This window comes from Capra hircus, chromosome 8 (assembly GCF_001704415.2).
Source record: "Capra hircus breed San Clemente chromosome 8, ASM170441v1, whole genome shotgun sequence".
NCBI lineage: Eukaryota > Metazoa > Chordata > Mammalia > Artiodactyla > Bovidae > Capra > Capra hircus.
The window spans coordinates 10,825,693-10,838,364 of NC_030815.1; the positions used below are offsets into that span (position 1 = coordinate 10,825,693).

Here is a 12,672-nt window from a genome sequence, read left to right on the forward strand (position 1 = left end):
GCGAAGAAGAACTAAAGAGCCTCTTGATGAAAGTGAAAGAGGAGAGTGAAAAAGTTGGCTTAAAGCTCAGCATTCAGAAAACTAAGATCGTGGCATCCAGTCCTATCACTTCATGGCAAATAGATGGGGAAACATGACAGACTTATTTTTTGGGCTCCAAAATCACTGCAGATGGTGACTGCAGCCATGAAATTAAAAGACTCCTGCTCCTTGGAAGAAAAGTTACGACCAATCTAGACAGCATATTGAAAAGCAGAGGCATTACTTTGCCAACAAAGGTCCATCTAGTCAAAGTTAGGGTTTTTCCAGTAGTCATGTATGTGAGAGTTGGACCATAAAGAAAGCTGAGTGCTAAGGAATTGATGCTTTTGAACTGTGGTATTGGAGAAGACTCTTGAGAGTCCCTTGGACTCCAGGGAGATCCAACCAGTCCATCCTAATGGAGATCAGTCCTGAATATTCATTGGAAGGACTGATGTTGAAGCTGAAACTCCAGTACTTTGGCTACCTGATGTGAAGAACTGACTCATTTGAAAAGACCCTGGTGCTGGGAAGATTGAAGGTGGGAGGAGAAGGAGATAACAGAGGATGAGATGGTTGGATAACATCACCAACTCAATGGACATGATGAGTTTGAGTAAACTCTGGGAGTTGGTGATTGACAGGGAGCCTGGCTTTATGGGGTCACAAAGAATTGGACACAACTAAGCAACTGAACTGAACTGAAATATATATTTAAAAACTTCATGGGAATAGATACTGTCATGGTATTGGTACCATGCAGAATTCAGGAATGTAAAATCCTCATTTATATAATTTCCTTTTTTCGTTTTTAATGGGAGGGATTGGGGGCAGGAGGAGAAGGGGACAACCCAGGATGAGATGGCTGGATGGCATCACGGACTCGATGTACGTGAGTCTGAGTGAACTCCAGGAGATGGTGATGGACAGGGAGGCCTGGTGTGCTGTGATTCATGGGGTCGCAAAGAGTCGAACACGACTGAGCGACTGAACTGAACTGAACTGAACTGAAGTCTGGTGAAACCATTATATTTAGGAAGGCATAGAGTGTTAAAAACATTTCAATTTGTGATATTGTTGGCCAACACTGAAGGCATTTAAAATTAGATCTAAATAAGTTTTGTAAGCATTAGCTGTTTCATTTTGTATTTGACAGTGTTGATCTAGATCTGTTTTCAGTCACATTATTGTAAAAGAATTAAATACTTTTGTTCTTCTCTACTCCAGTAAGAAAATGACGTGTTTTCTTTAAGGTTACCGTGCTTTCACTAAAGCTAGCGATGGCAGTCTGTGTCTTGCTATGGAGTATGGAGGTGAAAAGTCTCTGAATGACTTAATAGAAGAACGAAATAAAGATAGCCGAGATCCTTTTCCAGCAGCCATAATCTTAAAAGTTGCTTTGAACATGGCAAGAGGGTTAAAGGTAACTATGCTATTATGTTTTGAATGAGTTTTGTGGAACCTAAAAACGAAATACTTACTCCACATGGAAGTGATATCATATGGTATTTGTCTTTCTGGCTTAGTATGACTAAATCCATCCATGTTGTTGGAAATGACATTGTTTCATTCTTTTTAATGGCTGAGTAATACTCCATTGTGTGTGTGTGTGTGTGTGTGTGTGTGTGTGTGTGTGTGTGTATCCCCCATTTTCTTTATCTATTCATCTATTGATGAACAGATACTAATATACCTAGTTACAAGGTGAAAATTTTTTTTTCCGAGAGAGTGAGTTGCCTTAAATCTTTATAGAATCTTTCATATTGAAGAGTGTACTGTTTTGATCAACAAAGTATTGTTAGAGGCCTTCACACGTCCACATGGCCTGAAATAATCCAAGTCAGGAAGTTTTGCTTATAAAGATTGCATGTTAGATTTAGTTAATTGGACTGTTTAGTCATTATTCCTGGGGGTGTATTCTAACCCTCTGTTGCTGTAAACGAGCCTTTCAAAGATTTCTTTGTGGGGTGTTATTAGACATTGTGAATATACATCTATAGGTCAAATGAAAGAAATCCTCTCAGGGTTATACAAATAAATTATTATATCTTTGAATTAGACATACTGTTAGAAATAAAAATTCCATATCTTGAATAACTTAAGTAATCATGGCTCCAGAAAATTGTTGGATGACTCAGAAAAACACATTATGTAATGCAGTGATGTCAAGAATTGCATGTTGAGTTCAAATAAAGTTGATTCATGAAATGTAAAACTGGAAAAAGGCACTATTTCTAAATATATATATGTATTTTAAATATGTTTTAATATTTTATAGAAAAACCTATTTTAAGTAGGTTGGAAAAGCTAATAATTTGAATCACTTAATTATTTTAATTGTATAATGGAATTAATAAATTACATTATAAATATATTTGAGCATATTCAATTTATGGTTAACAATATTTAAATAAGCACAGTAAGTGTTTCAAGTTCAATACCAAGAATTATTTCTTCATCTTTTGCAGGCCCAGGTCATAGAGTGTAGATGCTTAAATGCTGATGAATGAAAAAATAACTTTTGTAAGGTGTTTTTGATTATGGATGAATATTATCACTTCTCATTTCTAAGAAAGGGTTAAAATAAAGCCTTAGATTACATTACTGCTTCCTCTTTTCCTTGTGAAGTATGTGTAGCATTATCTCAACAATTTGTTTGAGATAACTGTGTCATTATGAAGGTTACAAAATTATTTCTAAAATAATTGTCTGTTTTACAAAATTGTGGTATATTTTGAAATCTGCAGTATCATGTTTGATGTATAAGTATGTTAGGTTGGTTGGAAAATTAAAAGTTGGCTTATCTGTAAGTAGACATCAATTTCCAAAGAATCTTTCAGGTTTCTGGTCAGTATGGTAGACTAAGAGATAGCATGGGATGGTTCCTTCTCTAGCATCAAACAGTCTGAAATGATAGACACAAGTCTGTATGTTAGGCAGGGAGTTCAGGTTGTTCTTTTTGTTTGAAAGTTATATACTTTTTTATTAGTTTGTATTTTTGCTCAGATATTTAAAAATTTTCACTATTTTAGTATCTGCACCAAGATAAGAAACTGCTCCATGGAGATATAAAGTCTTCAAATGTTGTTATTAAAGGTGATTTTGAAACAATTAAAATCTGTGATGTAGGAGTCTCTCTTCCATTGGATGAAAATATGACTGGTAAGCAGAATTCTAATTTTTAAAATGGTTTCTGTACAGTTTTTAAGTTTCTATTAATTACATATTTAAAAATAACAAGTTCACATTCTTCAGAAGTCAAAAAGTATTAATAAAAAGTGTGTAATAAAAAATATCCCTTTTCTGTCTCTGTTCTACTCAGCCTCCAGCTCCTTCCCTTGCCACATAAACAACATAAATTATTGGTTTCCCACTAGTATAATTTTAATTGAAAAAATGTGGAGAAGTGGTAAAAGATCTGGGAATAGAAAATAAAATTTTTATAAGGTTTTATAAAGAAATTCATTTAGCATCAGTATAATGACAAGATTTAGGAAACTGGTAGAAGAAAGTGGAGTGGGAGTAGGAAAGAGGATTACTAACTAAGGCCAGTCTTCTGCCCCTTGGCCCACCCAACCTCATTCTTCTCTTTACTGTGAATACTAACCATTCTCTTTTCAGGGAATTTAAGATATGTTCTTTCTTTCTTCTTCTTTTATTTTCACTACATTCTTTTTTAAAATATTCTTTTCTATTATGATTTATCTTAGGGTGTTGAATACAGTTCTCTGCTGTACAATAGGACCTTGTTGTTTATCCATTCTATATATAAAATTTTACGTTTGCTCACCCCAATGCCCACTCCATCCCTTCCCCAACCCGCTCCCCCTTGGCAACCACTACTGTGTCTTCTCTACCAATGATTCTGTTCATGGGTAGGTACCTTTGTCTCATACTTTAGATTCCACATGTAAGTGATATCATATGGTATTTGTCTTTTTCTCTTACTTCCCTTAGCATGATAATCTCTAGTTGCGTCCATGTTGCTACAGATGGCATTATTTCTTTGTTTTATGACTGACTGATACTCCATCGCATATATGTACCATGTCTTCTTATCCATTCGTCTGTCAGTGGTCATTTAGGTTATTTCCATAACATGGCTATGGTGAACAGTGCTGCTGTGAGCATGGTGGGGCATGTGTCTCTTTGAATTCTGTTTTGGTCTGGATATATGCCCAGGACTGGGATTACTGGATCATAGTTTTAGTTTCCCTGAGAAACCCCGATACTGTTTTCCACAGTGACTGTACCATCTTACATTCCCACCAACAGTGTAGGAGGGTTCCCTTTTTTCCACGTCCTCTCTAGCATCTGTTATTTGTAGGCATTTTAATAATGGCCACCCTGACCCGTGTGAAGGTGGTACCTCGTCGTAGCTTTGATTTTCATTTCTCCAATAGTGATGTCGATCATCTTTCCACGTGCCTGTTGGCCATTTGTACTTTTTATTTGGAGAAATGTCGGTCTGTTTAGGTCGTCTTCCCATTTTTCTATTGGGTTTGTTTTTGTTGTTGTTGAGTTGTATGAGCTGTGTGTGTGTTTTGGAAATTAATCCCTTGTGAGTTTCATTGTTTGCAAATATTTTCTTCCATTCTATGGGTTGTCTTTTCATTTTGCTTATGATTTTTGCTGTGCAAAAGCTTGTAAGTTTGATTAGGTCCCATTTGTTTATTTTTTTTATTTTTATCACTCTGGGAGACTGACCTAAGAAAACATTGGTGATTTATGTCAGAGAACGTTTTGCCTATGATCTCGTCTAAGAGTTTTATGGTGTCTTATGGTGTTAAGTCTCTAATGCATTTTGAGTTTTGTGGATGGTGAGGGGGTGTGTTCTAACTTCATTGATTTACATAGGACTGTACAACTTTCCTAGCACCACTTGCTGGAGAAACTGTAGGGAATTTAAGATATATTCTTGATGAGGAACAGAGCCAAAATCCAGAAGCCTCAAAGAAAACCACTGCTTTCAACATATTATTTAATAAATAACATTTAAATTTGCCTGTTTATATAAATATAAGGTAGGGTGTGTGTGTGTGTGTGTGTGTGTGTGTGTGTGTGTGTGTGTGTGTGTGTGTGTGTGTGTGTGTGTGTGTGTGTGTGTGTGTGTGTGTGTGTGTGTGTGTGTGTGTGTGTGTGTGTGTGTCGCTCAGTCATCTCCGACTCTTTGCGACCCCATGGACCATAGCCTGACAGTCTCCTCTGTCCATTCTTCTGGCAAGAATACTGGAGTGGATGAGGTATAGGGGAGGCTAATACTGTTTAGAGCTTATGTACATCTTAATTTCCAGTTAAAGTCTATAAGTTGAATTGAAGGAAAACACCAAGATAAACAGATTGACTTCATAATAATGTCTGTAATCAATAAAGGTAGAACTGGATGAACCCTTAGGCCAAATAACTGGTATGAGGTTGTAACTTTAGCAAATAAAAGGAGAAATTGTCAAAAAGAATAAAAATAAGATTTTAGCATAATTGTCTCAATCATTAATAGATCTAATAGACAAACTAAGATGTAGATGTGTGAAGTTGCTCAGTCGTGTCTGACTCTATGTGACCCCATGGGCTGTAGCCTACCAGGCTCCTTAGTCCGTGGAATTTTCCAGGCAAGAGTACTGGAGTGGGTTGCCATTTCCTTCTGCATTAGAATATTTATTAAAATTGACTAGTTAGGTTACAAAAGAAAACCTCAAGTTACAAAAGTAGGAATAGGCCAAAGGTTAACATTCATTATCTTCAGAGCTATAAATACAGAAATTCATGTCCAGTTGGAAATAAAAACTCAGTTTTTTCAGGAATTTAAAATATTTGTAAATAGTTCTTAGCTGAGAAGTAGTGAAATTCCAGTTACACATTATTTAGAGAATAATAAGAATGTAAGTTCAGTTCAGTTCAGTTGCTCAGTCATGTCCGACTCTTTGCAACCCCATGAATCGCAGCACGCCAGGCCTCCCTGTCCATCACCAACTCCTGGAGTTCACTCAGACTCACGTCCATTGAGTCCGTGATGCCATCCAGCCGTCTCATCCTGGGTCATCCCCTTCTCCTCCTGCCCCCAATCCCTCCGAGCATCAGGGTCTTTTCCAATGAGTCACCTCTTTGCATGAGGTGGCCTAAGTACTGGAGTTTCAGCTTTAGTATCATTCCTTCCAAAGAAATCCCAGGGTTGATCTCCTTCAGAATGGACTGGTTGGATCTCCTTGCAGTCCAAGGGGCTCTAAAGAGTCTTCTCCAACACCACAGTTCAAAAGCATCGATTCTTCGGCACTCAGCTTTCTTCACAGTCCAACTCTCACATCCATACATGACCACAGGAAAAATGTAAGAGCAAATCAAAACCTATTTGATATGGTCCAAAAGTACTCAAAGGAAAACACTGTCATTATTTAACCTTTATGAAATTGAGTTTTCAGCTGAAATTAGAAAAAAATGAAACCATGAAAGAAAAAAGCAGAAATGAATTAAAGATTTAAAAATTTTGAAATATCCCAGTATGATCTATGTTATTTTAGAACATGTCAAAGAGAATATAGAGATTATCCTTGAGGATACATGTTCAAACACAGCTAGGAAAATTCTATGAAAAAGTGTTGAGTAGGAATTTTCTTGATGAGATGTTAAGTATTATGAAACTGTAGTAATTAAAGCAGTGACACTAATGCCAAACTAGACAGAAAATTTCAACATGAGTCAAAAGATAGTTCCTAGATATATGAAATTTGTTATATGATAAAGGTGACATTTTTGTATTAGTGGAAAAGAGGTAGTTGAATTAGTAAATGATGGTATCTGTTTATTTTAGAGAAAGTTGTTTTCTGTTCTCACACTCTAATCTCTGTAGACTGAAGATTTTTTAAAAAGTAGTAGAAAAAATTGTTGGTAAAGATTTCCTTAATGTTGGGCTTAAGAAGGACATGAGAGGTAGAAACCACCTTTTAAAAGAAGTCATGACTACTAAAAAAGTCATTGAAAAATTTCCCCATTCTAGTATGAGCAAGAGTATAGGTTAACATACTCTCATGAACTAAATAGAAGTTGTAATTTATCATTCAGGTTAAGATCAGTTTTGCTATGGTAACATAAACCCTCAAAAACCTCAGTACCTTAAAACAAGCAAGGCTATTTTTCAAGCTGCATGTCCACTAGGCTTGTGTTCCATTCCATGTCATTCTCACGTTAGGACCTAACATGCTAGGATGTCTGTTGTATGGAATACTGCCATCATTGTGTCCATTGTTGTGTGGAAGGAAAAAAAGCTCTAGAGCCGCACTGTCCACTACAGGTTTTTTGGTTGTTGTTTAGTCTCTCAGTCATGTCCAGCTCATTGTGACCCTATGGACAGTAGCCTGCCAGGCTCCTATCTCCATGGGATTTCCCAGGTGAGAATACTAGAGTGGGTTACCATTTCCTTCTCCAGGGGATCTTCCTGAACCAGGAATTGAACCCACATCTCCTGCATTGCAGGCAGATTCTTTACTACTGAGGTACCAGGAAGCCTGTCTACTACAGTAGCCACTAGCTAGGTATGGCTATTTAAATTAATTAATATATTAAAAATTCTTTAAATTCATTCTCTCAGCCACCTTAGCCACATTTCAAGTGCTCAGTAGCTATGTGTGGTTAGTGACTACCATACTGAGATAAATAACATTTTTATCATCACCAAAGTTCTGTTGTACAGTGCCACCCTAGAAAGTCTTGCCCTGAAAATTAAATGCTCCAGTTCAGAAATGAGACAAGTCACTTCTTTCACAAGTCACTGCCCTGTACTAGTCAAATGGCTTTACCCAAAAACATGACAGGCCAGAAAGTGTGGTCCTTCTGTGTGTCTAGAAGGTAGTCCTTCTGTGTACATAGATGGTGAGGAATAGCAATAGTAAATACCACAGTGTGTAGCTTTTTCAGAGGGCACTTTAGATATATGTAGTTTCTCTGAAAAACAACCCTTAAAAATGTTTATGCCCTTTAGTCCTGTAATTCCATTCCCAAGAACACATTCCAAAAAAATAATTGGGCAGTATGGGTATTGTTTACATTAATCTGTTACATTAATTTCTGCAAAAGTCAAAAGCTAGGACTAGACTTACAGAAGAGTTGTAACAGAAGAATCAAAACCCATGCAACCTTGAAAACAAAGCATACTAAAAACAGCAACAATCTCAGTAAAAATGCGAACACCTTAGATTTTCACTGCCAGGCCAGCATCAGTGCTGTACAGCCATGAGCTCTCTGTCTGTGCTTCCTTGAAGGTAAATATGGTGGCATTTACTGTCAATAAATAAAAAGTTATATTAAAATTTTGATTTGGCTTTCTTAGCAAAGTATGATATCACTTATATGTGGACTCTTCCCTGGTGACTCACTTGTAAAGAATCCGCTTGCCAATGCAGGAGACACAGGAGACACAAGTTCAATCCCTTGGGTTGGGAAGATCCCCTGAAGAAGGAAATGGCAATCCATTCCAGTATTCTTGCCTGTAGATTGGCGGGCTACAGTCCATGGGGTCACAGAGTTGACAGGACCAAGCAACTGAGCACACACTTATGAAATCTAAAAAATGAACAAGTGACTATCACAAAAAAGAAATAGATATGGAGAACAAACTGGTGATTACTGGTGGGGAGAGGGAAGTAACAAGAAAAGGATAGGGAACTAAGAGATATACACTACTATGTATGAAATAAATAAGCTACAAGGATATACTGTTGCTGCTGTTCAGTCAGTAAACCGTGTCTGACTCTGCTACCCCATGGAGCGCAGCACACCAGGCTCCTCTGTCCTTCACTATCTCCTGGAGTTTGCTCAAATTCATGTCCATTCAGTTGGTGGTGCTATCTATCCATCTCATCCCCTGCTGCCCCCTTGTCCTTTTGCCTTCAATCTTTTCCTCATGAAAAGCCCATATGTTAATGGTAGTAATTTCTGGGTTGATTATTTACCAAATATTTTCAATACTATGTATAGTCAGGCACTGTGCTAGTAATGATATACAGGAAAAAAGGACACAGTCCTTACCCTTTAAAGATTCCTAATCTAGATAGAAGGTCCCTCAGCAGCCAACCTTGGTTATCAGATGACTGTTGCCGATATGGCAGTGCTTAAGTTCAGGCAACCCTTAATAATGTTGCCAAAGTGTATGGTGATGCTGGCAATTCAGATGTGCCAAAGAAAAGCCATAAAGTGCTTTCTTTTTCGCAACGGGTTTGCCGCCAGGACACAGGTGTCGTGAAAACCACCGTTAAACCTAAGCCAAAATGGGAAAGGAGAAGACCCACATCAACATCGTTGTCATTGGGCACGTAGATTCAGGGAAGTCTACCACGACTGGCCATCTGATCTACAAATGTGGCGGGATTGACAAGAGAACAATTGAAAAGTTCGAGAAGGAGGCTGCCGAGATGGGAAAGGGCTCCTTCAAATATGCCCAGGTCTTGGACAAACTGAAAGCTGAACGTGAGCGTGGTATTACCATTGATATCTCCCTGTGGAAATTTGAGACCAGCAAGTACTATGTTACCATCATTGATGCCCCAGGACACAGAGACTTCATCAAAAACATGATTACAGGCACATCCCAGGCTGACTGTGCTGTCCTGATTGTTGCTGCTGGTGTTGGTGAATTTGAAGCCGGTATCTCCAAGAACGGGCAGACCCGTGAGCATGCCCTTCTGGCTTACACCCTGGGTGTGAAACAACTAATTGCTGGCGTTAACAAAGTGGATTCCACGGAGCCACCCCATAGCCAGAAGAGATACGAGGAAATTGTTAAGGAAGTCAGCACCTACATTAAGAAAATTGGCTACAACCCCGACACAGTAGCATTTGTGCCAATTTCTGGCTGGAATGGTGACAACATGCTGGAGCCAAGTGCTAATATGCCATGGTTCAAGGGATGGAAAGTCACCCGTAAGGACGGCAATGCCAGTGGAACCACCCTGCTTGAAGCTCTGGATTGCATCCTGCCACCAACTCGCCCAACTGACAAACCCTTGCGTTGCCTCTCCAGGATGTCTATAAAATTGGTGGTATTGGTACCGTCCCTGTGGGTCGTGTGGAGACTGGTGCTCTCAGACCCGGCATGGTGGTCACCTTTGCTCCAGTCAACGTAACAACGGAGGTGAAGTCTGTAGAAATGCACCGTGAAGCACTGAGTGAAGCCCTTCCTGGGGACACTGTGGGCTTCAGTGTCAAGAACGTGTCTGTCAAAGATGTCCGTCGTGGCAATGTGGCTGGTGACAGCAAAAATGACCCACCCATGGAAGCTGCTGGCTTCACAGCTCAGGTGATTATTTTGAACCATCCAGGCCAAATCAGTGCTGGATACGCACCTGTGCTGGATTGTCACACAGCTCACATTGCTTGCAAGTTTGCTGAGCTGAAGGAGAAGATTGATCGTCGTTCTGGGAAAAAGCTGGAAGATGGCCCTAAATTCTTGAAATCTGGTGACGCTGCCATCGTTGATATGGTTCCTGGCAAGCCTATGTGTGTCGAGAGCTTTTCTGATTATCCTCCCCTGGGCCGTTTTGCTGTGCGTGACATGAAACAGACAGTCGCTGTGGGTGTCATCAAAGCAGTGGACAAGAAGGCAGCTGGAGCTGGCAAGGTCACCAAGTCTGCCCAGAAAGCTCAGAAGGCTAAATGAATATTATCCCCAATACCTGCCACCCCAGTCTTAATCAGTGGTGGAAGAACAGTCTCAGAACTGTTTGTCTCAATTGGCCATTTAAGTTTAATAGTAAAAGACTGGTTAATGATAACAATGCATCGTAAAACCTTCAGAAGGAAAGGAGAATGTTTTTGTGGACCATATGTTTTGTGTGTGGCAGTTTAAGTTATTAGTTTTTAAAATCAGTACTTTTTAATGAAAACAACTTGACCAAAAATCTGTCACAGAATTTGAGACCCATTAAAAAAAGTTTAATGAGAAAAAAAAAAAAAAAAGGAAAAGCCATAAAGTGCTTCCTTTAAGTGAAAAAGTGAAAGCTCTAGACTTAATAAGGAAAGAAAAAAAAATGGATGCTGAGTTTGCGGAGATCTACTGCAACTTCTATCTGAAATTTTGAAGTAGGAAAATATTCATACTAGTTTTGCTATTACACCTCAACCCTTAAAAGTTATGGCCACAGTGTGTGGTGAGTGCATGGTTGGGAAGAAGGCTCACATTTGCACAGTAAGATAATTTTGAGAGTGACTACATTCTCATAACTTTTATGACAGTATATTGTAATTGTTCTATCTTATTATGTTATCTTTGTTGTTACTCTTATAGTGCCTAATTTATAAAGTTTATTAAAGATGTGCACATATAGAAAAAATAGTGTATATATATATATACATATACTATATAAATATATATATATATTTATATAAATACTGTGTATACATATATGGTTTGGTACTGTCCTTAGTTTCAGGCATCCACTGGGATCCAGGAATGTATCCCCTAGGGATAAATGAGAGGAGGTGGGAGGGTGCTACACCAAAAAGCATAAAATAATTGAAGAATAAGTCGAACCAAAAGTCTGACCTTTTTATTGAACACCATAAAACTTCACTGAGAGCATTAAGATGTTAAGTGAGTGAGAGATCATGATTATGGATTGACAATACTGTTAAGATGTTAATTCTTCCCAGATTGATCTAATGATTCAATCTAATCCCAGTTTCAGCTAGAAAGCTGGCCTTCTCATGAAAATTGAGGTGTTGCCTCTAACATTTAAGTGGAAACACGAGTGGACCTGTGTCATTCCTGGGCAGAGAAGCTTTAAGAGCCTCTGCGTAATTCCACCTGTCCCCTCTTCCCTGATCTGGCAATCCTAGATGCAGGGAAGTGGTTGTGTCTCAGCTGAAAGACAGTTTAGTTTGAAAAAGGAAGAAATGGAGGCAAAGAGATTAGGTGATCTGTTCAGGGTCACAGAGTTTGCACAGGTCTTTGAAACCGGGTGAGGCAATCTGGCTCAAGTCTGTACTCCAGACATCCACAATCTACGTTTATGCCCCTTTCTAAGAGAATTGTTTCTCTACACCCTTGCCTACTGACTAGGTTTTTGAATGTTTAACAGTCTGATAGAGAAAACCTATTTACGAGGTTGAATGTATTTTCATGTTTACTGGCTATAGTAACCTTTAAACTGTTAAATAACTTGCCCATTTTTCTTTGGGTTGTTTGCCTTTCTTAGTGGTTTCTGGTGCTTGCGCTTTTGATAAGTTTGCCTGTATTTTGTTTCAGTGACTGACCCTGAGGCCTGTTACATTGGCACTGAGCCTTGGAAACCTAAGGAAGCTCTGGAGGAGGACGGTATTATTACTGACAAGGCAGACATATTTGCCTTTGGTCTTACTCTGTGGGAAATGATGACTTTATGTATTCCACACATTAATCTTCCAGATGATGATGATGATGATGAAGGTATAACTACTTATTTTTAACATAAATCCCAATCTCTCAGTTTGAACTAAGGAATAATTTATAAATTGGGGCTTCCCTGGTAGCTCAGATGGTAAAGAATCTGCCTGCAATGTGGGAGACCTGGGTTCTCCCCCTCTAGGGAAGATCCTCTGGGATCTTCTTAAACTTTAAGAAGGGAATGGCTACCCACTCCAGTGTTCTTACCTGGAGAACACTGGTTTAATCTCATACAAATGAGA

General features: G+C 38.6%; 1 protein-coding gene and 1 pseudogene across 2 annotated transcripts in view; both read left to right on the forward strand.

The window, feature by feature from the left end:
- PBK (PDZ binding kinase) overlaps nt 1-12,672 on the forward strand; it is a 30,153-nt gene that overhangs the window by 16,166 nt on the left and 1,315 nt on the right. The window contains exons 5-7 of the mRNA XM_005683557.2: nt 1,275-1,444; nt 3,054-3,183; nt 12,254-12,433. Of these exons, the coding sequence (XP_005683614.2) occupies nt 1,275-1,444; nt 3,054-3,183; nt 12,254-12,433 (480 nt within the window). The remainder of the gene's footprint in view (nt 1-1,274; nt 1,445-3,053; nt 3,184-12,253; nt 12,434-12,672) is intronic.
- On the forward strand, nt 9,192-10,965 carry LOC108636537 (annotated as a pseudogene). The gene has a single exon (XR_001918416.1). The product of XR_001918416.1 is annotated as an elongation factor 1-alpha 1 pseudogene (transcript).